Source organism: Rattus rattus, chromosome 8 (assembly GCF_011064425.1).
Source record: "Rattus rattus isolate New Zealand chromosome 8, Rrattus_CSIRO_v1, whole genome shotgun sequence".
Taxonomy (NCBI): Eukaryota; Metazoa; Chordata; class Mammalia; order Rodentia; family Muridae; genus Rattus; species Rattus rattus.
Window position 1 is genome coordinate 100041347 of NC_046161.1, and position 16833 is coordinate 100058179.

General features: G+C 43.1%; 1 protein-coding gene across 1 annotated transcript in view; it reads left to right on the top strand.

The window, feature by feature from the left end:
* The window catches only part of Prkar2a (protein kinase cAMP-dependent type II regulatory subunit alpha), a 59758-nt gene that overhangs the window by 14282 nt on the left and 28643 nt on the right, over window positions 1–16833 (top strand). Inside the window, exons 2-4 of the mRNA XM_032910667.1 lie at window positions 8423–8458; window positions 11607–11656; window positions 14205–14288. Of these exons, the coding sequence (XP_032766558.1) occupies window positions 8423–8458; window positions 11607–11656; window positions 14205–14288 (170 nt within the window). The remainder of the gene's footprint in view (window positions 1–8422; window positions 8459–11606; window positions 11657–14204; window positions 14289–16833) is intronic.

Sequence of the window (16833 nt, forward strand, 5' to 3'; positions counted from 1 at the left end):
TCTGCTCAGACAGGCTGCTTCAGTTGAACAGATCTTACTCTGCTTAGACGGAACACTGGAGAACAAGAGCCTTCCTCCTGCAGGAGCTTCTAACCCTGCGAGAGCACAGACACTGGCAACGTTTTAATTTGCTTTGGATCTATAATTAGAATAATTGAATGGTAGAATTTATTTTTATTTAAAAGCATAAAATGAAGACAGGCAGGGTGCCTTACACCTTTAATCCCAGCAATCGGGGCAGAGGCAGGTGAACCTCTGTGAGTTCTAGGCCAGTCTTGTCTATACAGAGAGTTCTAGGACAGCCAGAGCTACATAGAGAAACCCTGTCTCAAAAACAAAAGCCCGTGAAAGCATCTTTTATTTGCCTGATGTAATTGTCTCTGAGGCTCATTGCCTCTGTCTGCTAACCCAGTCCTAGTCCTGGAAACTTCTAGTCTCCGTACAATCTAATCCAGGCCTAGAATGTTTTCAGCCTCTGAGACTTGCTGCTGAATACGCTCACCCTTTCTAGCTCTTTCTGCTCTCTGGTTGGCTGATTCAACTCAGCTGTTCTGGCTCCAACTCCTCTCAAAGCTGACTGATCCAACCTGGCTTCCTACTAGCTCTTCGATTGAATCACTCTGCTTGGCCTCAAACTAAGGCTAGCAATGTTCTAATCTTCTGGTTCCTTCTAATTCTCTGGCTTGTTCTGTGTTCACCCGTTCAGCTTGTTCTCTCTTTGTCTTTGTAAAACTCTTCTGGTAAAGCCACCTCCTTCCTTCTTTTGTCTGCACTGCCCCTTAAGTAGCTTCCCTTTCCTCTCTCTTCTCCTGAGAGTTGGGCCTATCCTATTCTGTCAAATCTTTCTCTGATTTGACACTTTGTCTACCACGATTAGACATCACTTTCAAACACAGGGGCTTCCTTCTATAAACTAACTCTACCTTCATTGTTTGGAATTAAAGAGGAGTACAAAAGGTGCATCTGCATTCCTGCCAGGGGGATCTCAGGGTTTACAGTGTGATCGAATATTCTGCAACAAAACCCGGAACACACATACATATTCCTATGAGCAACTCTCCCTCAGTTGTCAGATTTAGATGAGTCTTAAAGGGCAGTTGTCTGAGTTTCAGTCTCCTCTGCTTCATAGTATGGTGAAATGAGAGTTTCGAGGAGTCTGTGATGACACCTTTAAAATGTTTTGCAGGCCAGATGTGATGGTTCATGCACCTTTAATTCCAGGATTAGGAAAGCAGAGGCAGGCAGGTCTCTATGAGTACTAGGCAGCCTGGTCTATATAGTGAGTTCTAGGACAGCTAGGGATTACATAGAGAGAGACTTGTCTCAAACAAAACAAAACAAAACAAAACAGGGAAAGTCTGGCATAATATTTGCACATGGTAATACTCAAGAGGTAGCTTGATTGGTGAGGCTTGCTGCCAAACCTGAAGGCCCGACTCGAGTTCAGTCCCAAGAACCCGTGGTGCAAGGAGAGAACACATCCTGCAAATTCTTTTTACCTCCAGACATGTATACACATACAATAGACAAATAAATGATAAGAAAACTTATAATTAACAAAAGGCATTTGAGCAGGGCTGGAGAGATGGCTCAGAGTTCTTGCTGTTCTTCTAAAGGACTCAGATTTGTTCTAGCACCCACATTGGTGGCTCGAAACCACTGGTAACTCCACCTCCAGATCTTCTTTTGCATCTGCGTATACCAGCACACATGTAGCATTCACTCAGCACACACAAATACATAAAATAAACTTAACAGTATTTGCGCAGGCTATACAGGAGAACTGCTCTGGGAATTTTTTTTAAAGATTTATTTATTTATTATACTTAAGTACACTGTAGCTGTCTTCAGACACACCAGAAGAGAGCATCTGATTCCATTACAGATGGTTGTGAGCCATTATGTGGTTGCTGGGAATTGAACTCAGGACCTCTGGGAGAGCAGTCAGTGCTCTTAACCACTGAGCCATCTCTCCAGCCCAGCTCTGGGAATTTCTTATTTAAATTTTTTAATTACATCTGTTCATTTAGTATGAGGAGGCATCTCAGGGCTTTACAAGGAGGTTAGAGGCTAACCCATGAGATTCAGTTCTCTCCTGTCGGGAATCAAACTCAGGTTGTCAGGCATGGTGGGAATTAGCTTTCATAGTGTCTAAGTTGCCCAGGCTGACCTTGAATTTTGTTGGTAGTCTAAATGGGCTTGAACGTCTAAGCCTCAGAGTCCAGACTGTGCAAACCTGTAGCCTTATGCCAAGATCCAGTTTCCTAGGCTTTGCCTCTTTAGTTTCTGTGTTCAAGTGTGTGGAGGGAGAGTGTTTCGTCCAGTTCGCCCACTGTGGGTAACATAAGATTAGACAAGGTTTTGCTTTTTATAGTAGACAGCTGTGTTTACATGTTCTGAGTTTAAAATATTCATGCCTATTTCAGAACTAAATTTTTTTGAGAATAGCATAGAGGACTTCTGTACTATAAGCACATTATAAACAGAAATACTATGAACAGTGTCCCAGATAGCAGAGCGGCAGCTGCAGGCCGAGCGGCAGCTGCAGGCGGGGTTACTAGAGCGAGCAGTGCAGTAGAGCAGGCTGGCAGCCCGGGAGCCTTTGTGGTGGTGGTGGTGGTTCTCAGTTCTGGAGATGAGTGCATACGAGGCTCCCTCTCTACACTGAGGTATATCCTCTCAGCTCTGCGGAATCTTTTTTTTTTTTTTTCTTCGGAGCTGGGAACCGAACCCAGGGCCTTGCGGTTGCTAGGCAAGCGCTCTACCGCTGAGCCAAATCCCCAACCCCCTGCGGAATCTTTTAACTGGTGGGCCATACTGTGTTGTTGGTTGTGAAGCCAAGGTGGTCTGGACCTCGGGACCTCTTGTCTCATGACTCAGCCTTCTGAGTGCTGGGATTGGACACTTGCTATTCTTGTCACACAACTACACTTTTCTTTCTTCTTTTTTTTTTTTTTGGTTCTTTTTTTCGGAGCTGGGGACCGAACCCAGGGCCTTGCGCACAACTACACTTTTCAAAAGCATGTTTCATGTGTTTGTTTTGCCTTCGTGTAGTCCGTGCACCATGTGCATGCTGCATGCCAAGGAGGCCACAAGAAGGTGATAGTTCCCTTGGAAACCAGAGTCACAGAAAGCCATGGGCTGCCATGTGTGTGCTTAGACGTTCAGACTCGGGTCCTCTTGCTGCTTTTCTCTGCTGAGATCTCTCGAGCCCAGAACCGCATTTTAAAAAGTTTTAAGTAGAATATATTCATCCAATAGAATACTGAGAACTGTTTGCACTCTTAGCTGCTGGATGGCAATGAGTAAAGGACGTGGAGAACTATTGTCGTCTGGTCACCGCACCGTAACAGCTAAGTCTTTGATCCAGTTGGAGGTTGTACTGTTTATTGCCATCACAGATAGATTGTGAATGCCATAAGATCTGCTCAAAATCAAGTGCCTGACAGACAGCAGGGGCTCCATAAATACTGAATGAATAAACTGTCATGTCTCTTGCTATTAGATCAGCTTCTTTTTTTATTATTTATTTATTTGTCTTTTGAGACAGGGTCTTACTGTGTAACTATGTAACTCTCCAAGTTGGCATCAAACTCACAGATCCTCCAGTCTCTGTCCCGAGTCCTGGGTTTACAGTCATGAATGACCACACCCAGCAAACTCAGCTTCTCTTTAAAGCTAGTCCTCTGTATGCATGGGTTCAGTTAACTTTTGGTCGAATATACTGAGTCATGTCCTACCCCAGAGATGAATATTTTGGTGCATATTTGTGATAGCATGATTTAAAGTGACTCTATCTAGCAAATATGTACAAAAGATCTGTAGTAGCAATGGCTGGGCATGGGGGTCAGTTGCTCGCCATCAAGCCTCAGTTTGATCCTAGGAACCTAGATAAAGGTGAGAGCCATTCCAAAGGGTTGACCTTTGATCTTCAGACACACACTGTGGAGTTTGCTTTTGTTTTCTGTCCTCTCACATATAATCATGGACACACACACACACACACACACACACACACACACACACACTCTCTCTCTCTCTCTCTCTCTCTCTCTCTCTCTCTCTCTAACCCTCCCCTTCCCCTCAGAAAGTTCTATAGTCTGCCAGGCTTTGACGATACCTGGGCAAGCAGAGATAGATCTAATTTTATTTTTTGAGTAATGATAGGAAGGGAGACCACAATCAACCAAATAAATGACTTAAGCTCATTTTAGCTTTATGCTGTGGCATCACTTCTCTGAAAGGAAGGTACCTGGGGTTTTTGTTTGTTGTTGTTTTGTTTTTTAACAGAGCCTGTGACCGGAATATGACCTTATCTGGAAAGTCAGTTAAAGCTTCCTTTCCAATGACTTAAAGAGAAAAAAGTTGTAGCTTCTAAGGCTCCAGTGGGTAGGTGTTCCCCATGTGGTGGTTTGAATAAAAATGGCCCCCAGCCTCATTTATTTGATTGCTTAGTTATTAAAGAGTGGTGCTATTCGAGGGGGAGGGTGTGTGACCTCACTGGAGGAAGTGTCTCATTGGGTTTGGGCTTTGAGATTTCAAAAGCCCATACTAGACCAAGTTCTCTTTCTTGCAGGATGTAGGCAACTGCATATTCTTGTCTGGATCTTATAGGACAGATAGGAGAGGTATAAATGTGAGCTTTTGTTTGAAATTGTGAGCATTATTAAGATCTTTGAGGGCAAGAGTGATAAAGCAGAAGAGGACCTCTGACTGGCAGGCATGATGGCTAGAACCCTGAGCACCGGCAGAGGAGCATGAACCTGCAGATATGGGGGAAATCCGGCATGTGGTGTGACTGAATGAAGACACGGAAACAGCATTCAAGCTTTGTTTTTCCTAGCAACCACTAAGGAGCTTGCACTTGAGATTTAATTTCTTTTCTGACAATGTTCTGTTGTTTCATTATCTCAAAAGGCATAACTGAGATTAGGTTGCTATAATTTTATTGTCTCCTAGTAACAAGAAAAGCACCCAGTACTTTTATAAAATAACACTACCAAAGTGAAGTGTCATTTCTGTTTCCTACCGCTCTAAGCCTATTGTCAAGCTACTCGAGACAATCTGTCAAACGCTCAAGTAAGCTAAGGCTGCTTCTGCTTCTCTCCTGAGCTGTTAACATGAAGACAGGGCCCAAGGAAAGCATGAGCTGGGCTTCATCAGTAAGATTATATTGCCTGAGATGCAAACTGTTAGAAAGCTATAAATTTTAAAATAGAGAGAAACATATTCTTGAAGGATAGAGTAAAACAGTTTCAGAGTAAGGGATATTGAAAAAAGGAGAGTTGAGTGGTTTGCATTGGCTAAAAATGACAGATTTTTTAAAAAAAAGATTTTTACAGAGGTCCTGAGTTCAAATCCCAGCAACCACATGGTGGCTCACAACCATCCGTAATGGGATCCGATGCCCTATTCTGGAGTGTCATAGACAGCTACAGTGTAATCATATACATCATGTGGTTGCTGGGAATCGAACTCAGAACCTCTGGAAGAACAGTCAATGCTCTTAACTGCTGAGCCATCTTCCCAGCCCTAGGTTTTTGTTTTTTTAAGATTTGCTTATTTTAATTTTATGTGTATGAGCATATGCCTGCATCATGAGCATGCAATGCCTCTGGAGTCCAGAAGAGGGTGTCAGAACATCTGAAAGTGGAGTTACAGGCAGGTGTGAGCTGCCAGGTGCTGGAATTCAAACCCAGGTTCTCTAGAAGAGAAGCAAGAACTCAACCCTGAGTGACTCTCCAGGAGCTGTGCTGGGGTGGGACAGATTTCTAAGTAGGGCAGGTTTTGTTTACAGAGTACAGTTATCTCTTGTCCTTAGACAGTTAATGTCAGATGACTGAGTTAAATCCATATATAGCTAGTTTTCATAGAAACTTGAATATGAAAATGTTATGTACTTTTGTAGTTCACATACAGCTGGGTAGTGGTGGCACATACCTTTAATCCTAGTACTTGGGGGCCAGAGACAGGTGGATCGATCTTAGGGACTTTAAGGCCAGCCTGGTCTACAAAGTTAGTTCCAGGACAGCCAGGGCTACACAGAAAGACTCTATCTTGAATAATAAAAATAAAAAATAGAAAGAAAGGAAGAGAAGAGGAGAGGAGAGGAAGTGGTTACAATGCTTGGGAGGGGAGGCAGGAAAACCTAGAGTTCAAGGCCAGCTTTGTTTACACAGACCCTGTTTCAAAAAACAATGCCAAAAATTAAGTAACCACTGCTCTGGGTTTATCTGTGACTTTTTCTGCAGAGGTTCAAGTACTTTTCACTGGCTTTTGTGGAGGAGGAAGAACAAAAGGTGATTAAAATTGAAGATTTCCATAAATATTCACAACTGACATATACTTTTCATATATCAAGTCAATCCAGAACATTCTAAAACTGTAGGTTCTCCTTTTTGTTGAAAGCTTGAGTTTGTTTTGTTTTGCAAATGAAGTGCCCAGTAGAGCAACCAGAGAATGAGGGAACTATGGCTTTGAACTCATTTGCATCAGTTTCCTCCTCTGGGAAACAGAGCTGATACTGCCCGCCTGAGAGCTGGCATCCAGTAGGATTCAGTAGATTGATGTCCAGTCTTGGATGTCAGGGCCCATGGACCAGCAGACTTTCTGTGGACAGGCCTCTCGTGACCAGAAGTGCCCTGCCATGGGCCACCTGACTCTTCCTGGAGCCGAGATCTACATGCCCACCCTTCCTCAGCCCTAGCTCCTGTCAGCTCTTACATCATCTGAAACTTGAGGGCATTACCATATGATGGTTACTTTTGATTATCAACTTGGCAACATAGAATCACCTAGGAACAGTCTAAATGAGGGATTGTCTAGGTCAGATTGGCCTGCAGAGGACTCTCCGAACTGCTCTAATTGATGTAGGAAGTCCCAGCCTAAAAGCTGGCTGCAGTGTTTCCTGAGTTTAGATCTTGGACTGTATAAAAAAAAGCAGAAAGTGAGTGAATGCATGCATGCATGGTTTCCTTCTCATCAATCTTGACTGGATGTGACTGGTTGCTTCAACCTCTCCACAGTCGTGGACTAGTCCTATGGTGCCTAGAACTGCAGCCAAGTGAACCATTCTCCTATAAAGCTGCTTTTGTCACAGCTCTGTTTCTAGACCCCAGTTTCTCCTTTTAGAGAGTGGGAAAGTTGTTTGTTTGTTTTTTAATGTATTTCTCCATTCTTCACCCTCCCTCCCTTTCCCCCCATGTTAAGGATTGACCCAGGGCTTGACAGATGTAAAACAAGTGCTCCTGCCATAGTTTCCGGCCCATGCTTTGGTTTGGTTTTTTGAGATAGGGTCTTGGTGGATGACCCAGATTGGCTTCAAACTTGTAATACTCCTGCCTCAGTTTCTCAAGCACTGAGTTTACATGCATGTACTACCATACCCTGTTATATTTTAATCATTTTTTCATGTGTGTGGGTATTTTGTCTAGTTGTATGTGCACCACGTGTCTATAGGGGCCAGAAGAAGGCATCAGATCTCGTGGAACTAGAGTTAGAGATTTCTGTGCGCCATCATGTGGATGCTGGGAGTTGAACCTGGATTCTAACTGAGTACTTGCTGAGTCATCTCTCTGATGCCATATGTATTTTTATAGTTACAAATCTATTCATTGTCAGCAGGTGTACAGTATATGGAGGTTACAGACAACCTCCAATAGTTCTCTTTTTCTACCATGTGGGTTACAGGAAGGAATTCAGGTCATCAGGCTTAGTGACAAGCATCTTTATCCAATAAGATTTATTTTATTTAGGTTGGGGCTGGACAGATGGTTTAGCAGTAAAGAGTACTGACTGCTCTTCAAAAGGACCTAATTTCAATTCCTAGCACCCAGTTGGTGGCTCACAGTGGTCTGCAACTCCAGTTTCAGGGTCCTCTTCTGGACTCTGAGCACCAAGTATCCACATGACGCATCGATGTCCAGACAAAACAGCTATATACACATAAAACATAAAGTCTCACAATAAAACTTAAATCATATGTATGTCTGTGTGTGAATATATGTAAGTATAAGTTCCAGGTTATTTTTAGCTGCATACATTCCTCGGGTCCCCGAGGAAGCCTGAAGAGGACCGGAGTGGGGAGGTGCCCAGGGTAGGTCCCCATGTGCCCAGTTAGCACACTGAGTTATAGGGTGCTCTCTTTATAGGATCATGTTGAGTAACAATAATTTGTGGTCAAATATAGAAGAGTGTGGACTGACCTTGCATTGACTTGGGGGTGCTTAGTTCTGCTTTCAGAGTTCTTTTCAAAAAGTGGGGGTAAGGGGTTGGGGATTGAGCGCTTGCCTAGCAAACGCAAGGCCCTGGGTTTGGTCCTCAGCTCCGAAAAAAAGAAAAAGAAAAAAAAAAAAAGTGGGGGTAAGAATAGAAGCTTGTGACGTAATGATGACTAAATGTTGCCTTTCTTTTCTTTTTACAGTTCCGATTCCTAGCAAATTTACTAGACGAGTATCAGGTATGCACTCTCTTTTATGACATACTGCTGAAATCCTATTTTAAGGTATGAATATATTAAGTGGGCATAATTCCTCTCTTAACCTGAAAAGATAAGCTAACAGTATTTTATATATATTATACTAAAAGTAAAACTATCTGTGATTCCTTCATTCTGAGTAAACGTGTACAATATTACAATTGCTTTCTTTGCATCTGACTCATAAGATTTTTCTGTATTTACAAATAGAAAATTATTTCCAAAAGAGATTTTTCATGTTACTATTTTAGCACCCTGGATTATCCTGCCATTAAATTTCCTCATGAGCTTTAAAGTCACTCGAGTCCTGTCTTTAGTTGCAGCAGGGGAAGCAGCATTCCCTGGTGAAAGACTGACACTGTCTGACCTCTGCTCTCCTCAGAGGCAATGTAGATAGGGCAGCAGGGGAATGCTGCCCCAAGTGTGTCTCCTCTTCTCTACCTGCTCAAGAACAAGCAGTGGAGCTGCAACCAGAGCTTTAGCTCAGCTGATGTCCTCTGGTTGTTGACAAAAGTTAATGCTTTCAGAATTCAGAAATCTATTTGTGTCTGCATCCCCCTTCTGAGTCAGGGTCTTACTCCTCCAGGCTGTCACCCCTGTTTAAGGATGACCTTGAGCTTCTGACCCCGCCCCCCGCCATGTATTCAGTGCTGGGGATGGAACTTCATACTCTACCAGCTGAGCTAAATCCCCAGCCTCTGTTTGTTTTTTCCTTTATGGGACTAACTTGACAACATTTTTTTTTTGTTATTTTAAGTATTGTAGTCCAAGTTTGTATTATTTTTTTCCAACAGATGAAAAATATTTTTATTAAAGGTTAAGAAACATGGGGTTGGGGATTTAGCTCAGTGGTAGAGCGCTTGCCTAGGAAGCGCAAGGCCTGGGTTGGTCCCCAGCTCCAAAAAAAAAAAAAAAAAAAAAAAAAAAAGGTTAAGAAACACACAGCATGGCAGGTAGAGAGAAAGACACCTGCAAAGCAGAGGGGTAGACTCTGGAAGTAAAAGTCCCCAAATATTATATTAAAATATTTGTTTTTTTTTTTCATGTGTTAATGGGTATTCTGTCCACATGCTTGTCTGTGAGCCACGTGCATGCCTAGTCCAAGATGGCCAGAAGAGGGCTGTAGTTAGAGAGGTTGTGAGTGGGGTGCCATACTGGTGCTGGGAATTGAACCTGGGTCCTCTAGAAGAACAGCAAGTACTTTTAAGCACTGAGCCATCTCTCCCAGCTCCCCCAGCTCTCCACATTATTCTTTTAAATAAGTTTCTTGTTGTTGGTAGTGGTGGTGGTCTTTTTCTCTTTTTCTTTGCTTTTATTTCTTTTAGACAGGGACTGATTGTGTGGCCCAGGGAAGGATTCATGATTTTTTTTTTTTGTTGTTGTTTTATTGATTGATTGATTGATTGATTTTGAGACAGGGTTTCTTTATGTAGCCCTGGCTGTGGTAGAACTAACTCTGTAGACCAGGCTGTCCTCCAATTCAGAGAGCCACTGCCTCTGCTGGGACAACTGTCTGTCTAGTTGGACTCATACATTTCTGAAGCACTGCTTTCTTTTGTTTTATTTTGGGACAGATCATGATGTATGGCCTAGGCTGGTCTTGAACTCATGGCAGTCCTCCTGTCCTCAGCCTTCTGGGTTCTGGGTGCAAGTACACACTGCCATACCTGTTCTAACTGCTGCTTTCTCGATACAGTCCCAAATTAGTGCTAACTGTCTCCAAAACATGTCTTATCAACTTTCAAATTTCATTCATCAAAAATAAAAGGGGAAAAAAAAGATTTCTTATATACGCTGAGGCTTTAAAACATGTCCCGCAGAGATCTGCGTGTTGACACCTGTGTGTCTGTGCAGTGGGTTTCTGACTGCTGGTGACTGACAGGCTAGTTCTCTGGGAATCTGGTACTGTGTCAGTTATTTATTTTTAAAGATTATTTATTTACTTGTGTATGTGAGCGCTCTGGCTGCATGTACACCTGCACACCGGAGAGGGCACCAAATTCCATTACAGATGGTTGTGAGCCACCCAGTGGTTGCTGGGAATTGGATGCAAGACCCCTGGAAGAGCAGCCTCTTAACCTCTTAACCACAGAGCCATCTCTCCTGCCCGAGTTATTCATTTCTGCATGTAATCTCTTTACTAAATAGCACTGCCATGTAGGGCATACATGCTTACAATGTACTAAAATAGTATACTGTATTTTTTCCTACCACAGTTATTTTAAACTGAAATGTCACTAACTGTTGCTTGATATAATTTAGAAATCCAATAAAAAGTTGAATTATGCCTCACCACCAAATCTATACGTTGAAGCCATCTAATGGGATTATAATTGTAAATATAGCCTTTAAAGAGGTTATGATCCACCCCCCCAAAAAATAAGGACTTTTGTCCTTGTAGAAGGAGGAAGGGACCTGGGGAGGTGGCCAGCCTGGAACATGCTTGTAATGAAAGTTTGAGGAACTGAGTGAATCCCTAACACCCACAGAAACGTTCTAAGTGTGGCAGCACACATCTGTAATCTCAGTGCTGGGAGGGTGGAAGACAAGTGCAGCTCACCGGCCAGTCAGCCTAACTGAAGCCATGAGCTCCAGGTTCAGTTAAAGACTGTCTTAAAAAAATGAGGTTGAGGGGTTGAGGATTTAGCTCAGTAGTAGAGCAAGCGCAAGGCCCTGGGTTCGGTCCCCAGCTCCGAAAAAAAGAAAAGAAAAAAAAAAATGAGGTTGAGGCTGGGGTAGTGGAACGTGCCCTTAGTCCCAGTACTTAGGAGGCAGAGGTAAATGGGTCTTTGAGGCCAGCCAGAGCTACACAATGAGACCCTGGCTGAAATACATACATATATACTTGATGGATGGATGGATAGAGGGATAGATGGACAGATAGATGGATGGATAGATAATGGATAGACAGACAGATAGACAGACATACAGATGGATGGATGGATGGATAGATAGATGGATAGACAGACAGGTAGATGGATGTATAGATGGATGAATAGACGGATGGATGGGATATAGAGTAATGAAAAAGGTACCCTCTGGCACACATATGAACATGTGACATCATACTTCTCTTTTTTTTAAATCACATATTTTATAACTTCCATTTTTTTCTCTCTCCAATTTTTAGTCTGTGCAGAAACGTTTAACCCTGATGAAGAAGAAGATAATGATCCAAGGGTAAGAACTAAAGCTAAAGTGTTATAAAGAATTGTATCTTCCATTAATTTTCTTCTACTACATACCTCATATAAACCACTGATAGTGAAAGAAAGTGTGAATTAAAATCCCTGTGTGAGTCATGCTCTCACATGCAGACCCTAGCTTCTCATGTTTGCATACCTGTGTGAGAGTGGGTATAGACTATAACACTAAACAGGCAACCGCAAGAGAGGAGCAAGAGCTGTAGAGGAAAGCTGAGGAGGGCAGGAGAACGCCTGCATCCTGGAGAGGGAAATGAAAAGCTTACTGAGGGTTCAAAGGTCAAGTGTGGGGGGAGGAGAAGAAAAGGGGATTGGAGAACAGAGGAAGGAAGAGAAAGAACAAAAAACAAAATTTGCATGAAAAATACCAAAGAAAACTTAATGTTTTGTGAAAAGTATCTATGGGATACTTTTTTTTTTTTTTTTTAAAGATTTATTCATTTATTATAACCAGAAGAGGGCATCGGATCCCATTACAGATGGTTGTGACCCACCATGTGGTTGCTGGGAATTGAACTCAGGACCTCTGGAAGAGCAGTCGGGGCTCTTAACCACTGAGCCATCTCTCCAGCCCCGGGATACCATTTTTTTATACAATAGATTGAAACCAGCTCTGGTTGAGGGTTTGGTGAGGGTTTAGTCAGCTGACATAGTCAGACTCAGCAGTTACCAGGGAAAGTTCTTCCTAAGGATACACAAATGGAGAGCGTGACATTGTTGTAGTAGTGAAAAGTGGAAAAAAACCCTAAACTGAGTCTTACTAAAGGAATACAATTTCCTATTGCAAATGGGTGGCGCTGCTTCCCTCTTTCCACCTTTGTGTGGGTTCTGATGATTGGACTCGGGTTGCCAGGTTACCATAGCAAGCACCTTTACCTGTCGAGCCAGCCCCTCATATTGCAAATTTAATGCATTTATTTCTGGTAAAAAACATGTTTAGAAAATAACTTAGTAGGTCTCTTAATTATAATATTATTAAGTTGTAATGTTTTTTTTAGTTGAGCATTTTTTACTATAATAATGGTAATAGTTTTAAAGCACCTACTAAATGAATTTAGGTATTGTTTTAGAGACCCTACATATATTATTTAATTCTTATGACAACTAGTTTGTGAATACTACTGCTGTTAATAGTGTTACTGTCGGGTTGGGGATTTAGTGCCTAGAAAGGGCAAGGCCCTGGGTTCGGTCCCCAACCCCAAAAAAAAAAAAAAAAAAAAAAAAAAAAGTAAAGAAATAGTGTTACTGTCGGTGTGTCAGCTGTAGCTTACATAGCTGTCGTTAATTACCATCTCCCATCTCCATGTAGTTGTCAGCAGGCAACATGGACTGATTATTTTCTTTTAAGGTGCTCTTTCTAGGCTGGAGAAATGGCTTGGTGGTTAGGAGCACCTGCTGCTCTTGCAGAGAACCCATCTCCAGTTTCCAGGACCCATGCCATGGTTCTCAACCACCTTACAGTTCCAGCTGCTCTGGGGGTTGGACATCTCCGGTCTCTGTAGGCACCTGCACCTACCACACATTGACACACACATACACATAACTAAAAATAAAGGTTTAGTGGGCTCTGCATTCAAAATATATCCAAACTTCTCTGCTTCTTGTTACCTGCATGGTTACCACCTGGGTAGAAACCACCATTGTTGTTGGGACTGCAGTAGTCTAAGCTCTCGTCTTCTACTCAATTTCTGCCTTCCTTTGGCCTAACTGTAGTCCTAATCCTAACCCTAGTTTAACAGCCAGTGAGATCCTTCAGATATTAAATCTGTTCCTGAATTGATAACCCCCGAGTTGTCCATTTATTCTATGGCCTGTGTATAGTGTCCTCTGTGAATTTGGACTTCCCTCCCTGACTGGCTAGATCTGACTTTGTCTGTGTCAGTCTCATCTCTCAGTGACTTGTCAGATCTGCTATCCATTCTCGCACCATGCAGTGTCTTCTCCCGTTCCCACCGCAGTCTCAACACTTACTCTCTCAGGTTGCACTGCTTGAAATCCTAGCACAGTTGTCACCTTCTCAGTGGGGCCTCACCCACCCAGTCGTGATCACACTCTCATACTTCCCTGCCTGGCTGCTGACTGTCCTCAGTCTCGCCCATCTCCAACATAATAAGGGCGAGTGCTCTATCTCTGTGGTCACTGTTTCTCCAGAGCCAGAGGAGTGCCTGCGGCGGGGTGGATGTTCAGTATTTACTGAAGGAACGGTTTATAACTCTGCCATCCAGATGAAAATCTGGAGGCTCCCAGGGGACAGACGATGATTGCAGCCATACAGACAGCAGATGGCTCCAGAGTCCTGCTTGTTACTCCTGTATCACGTCGCCTTTCCACAGCAACACGCTGCTTGCTGTTTTTATAGAATTAGAGTTATAACACACGCATGCACTCACACACACACACACACACACACACGCACGCACGCACATACATGCATACACACGCATGCACACACACTCACACTAATTTTAAATGGGTGATTTCTAAATGCAGTAAAGTAACTGCCTTGGATTCCTTTCTGCTGGCAGGTGGTTCACCCCAAAACCGACGAGCAGAGGTGCAGACTTCAGGAAGCCTGTAAAGACATTCTGCTTTTCAAAAACCTGGATCAGGTAACACTGGCTTTAAAAAGTGTTTTCGTTATGATGATATTTTAGCTTTTTCCCTATTTGGCATTTAACTAATTTTTAGCATGTTAGCTGCAGTTGAATTAGGCACACATTTTCAGATTTGTTTATTTGCCAAAAAATTGCCTTTATTCTGTTGATCACGGTAATGAAGCTATGGTTACCCTAGTGATTTGGATGCAGCTAAGTTATGCTACCATGAAATGCCAGGGTAATGCGATCCTGGCTTTGTTTGCAGGGTCTAAATTTGTTTGGCAAAGGAATTGGTTTCCCTAGAGATGCCTCTGTGGTTCTCATCACCATAGCAGCTAATCCACCCCAAGTGTGTGGTTGTTTCCTATGCTTCACATAGAGGACCTCTTGTAATGGCTTCAGGTTCTGTGTATCTGCAGGGTCTCACATAGCATGTGTGGCCAGGGGTCCCTTGCAATCTGTGTGTGTGTGTGTGTGTGTGTGTGTGTATGTGTGTGTGTCTGTGTGTGTCTGTGTGTGTCTGTGTGTGTACATGTATACCATAGTACACATGTATGTAGAGGTCAAAGGACAACTTAAATAAATGATCTCTTCTTCTGTGTGGGATCCTAGGGATCAAATTCCAGACATCAGGATTGTTGGCAAATGTCCTTACTTTCAGAGTCACATCACTGGCCATCCGCTTTATTTTTTGAGACAAGGTTTCTCATGGACCTCAGTGGTTATCCGTTAGCCAGCCTGGCTCCCAGTGAGCTCTGAGGATCTGCCTGTCTCTTCCCATCCATTGCTAGGTTATTGATGCACATCTGTGCCTGGTTTTTATGCAGGTCCTGGGGATTCAAACTCAGGTCCTTTTGTGACAAGCACTTTACCCATAAGCCATCTGCACAGCCACAATTTTTAACATCCTGTCTGTAGCAATTGTCTGCATTTAAGGCTATGTTCTAAAGCCAGAGGCATGGCTGAGGCACTAGACCTATTTCTGGGACTCCCAGACTGTGCAGAGGCAGGAAAACTGGACTTAGAATTCCCTTACTGCTGAGCTCTTAGGGAAGACTGAGGATCACTGCAGCACTCTACGAATCTCACTGCTTTGTGCTCCTGACTTAGGGAGTCAACCATCTCTGCTATTTGTCAACCTGTCTGATAGAGATGTCTTATAGGAATGCCCAAAACTTTGTGGTGCTTGTCTGTCTAAGACTGAATAAAACAAGGACAATGAGCTGAAGGAGTGTCCTGTTTATCCAGAGTAGTCTTGTGACCGCCATTGTCCCTGAAAGACCCAGCCATGTAAAATAAACAGAGAGAGGCTTTCGTTTTTACTTATTATTAATAAAGCCATTTGTCAATTTTGTACTCTCAGAGTTGTAGGAAAGTTTTACTTCTCAGTATTGAATACATTTTACCATTTTTCTTACTGAAAAATAACTGATCCGGGTATGGTGGAACATAAGTCAGCAGGAGGAGACTGAGACAGGAGGACCTCAAGCTTGAGGCTGATCTGGGTTGCACATCAAGAGCCTGTTGGGAGAATCAAAGAAAGAAGGGACTAAGGAGGGAGAGGAGAGAATTAGCTTCCTCTGTTGAATTTTTGTTGTTTTTTTGAGCATGTTATGTGTGTATAGCACACATGTTCTCGTATGTTTGGGTGTGGACCAGAGGCTGATGCTGGGTATTGTCCCCATCGCTCTCCACTTTATATGTTGAGGTTCAATCTCCCCCTGAGCCCAGAGTTGGCCAGTTCCCCTGGTCTAGCTATCTAGCTTGCCGCTGGGGCCCCCGAATCCTGCCTCGGATTATAAATGAGCTTCCCCATTCACCTCACATTTCTCCCTGGGTGCTGTAAGCCCGGCCCAGGTCTCTGCACTTGCATGGCAAGTAGTGTACCCATGAACTGTCTCCTCAGCTCTATTTTCTCCTGTTTTTATATTCTTATTCCGTATTCAGTCTTACAACAAAATTATACCCATTCCTTGCCAAAGGGGTCACCATAATTCTTCCTAAGGAACAGCACAGTCATCCTTTCACAGCTTGAGCTCTGTACTCTGATGTCAGCACACTTTGACCCGAGCACTCTGATGTGCACATTATGAACTAGAGTTTGACTTACCTATGTTTCTAGTCAGTCTGTTTTCTTTCATTGCACACTGCTAGGGGTTGAGCCTAGGACCTCACACATTCTGGGAAGTGCTCTGGGTCTCCTAGCTGGCCTGGCATTCAGTTTGTAGAGCAGGATAGGCCCAGCTTCAAGGTTTTTTATTTTTTATTTTGAGACATTCTCTCCCTGAGCTGCCTAGGCTGGCCCGTAGCTCACTCTGTAGCCCAGATAGTCCTTGAGGATCTTCATACCTTAGCCACCCTAGTAGCTGAGGTCATAGGCCTACACTGTCAGATCTAGTGGGAAAGGCACTAATCTTTAGTCTAGAATATAGTCTCCCATGTATCAGATTTGACAGCTCCATGCACAGGTGATCTTTAATCAGATACTATGTAATTATCTAACTAGATAATCTAGGTGTCCTCAACCTTAAAATGCCTTTTCATGATTAATGCTGAC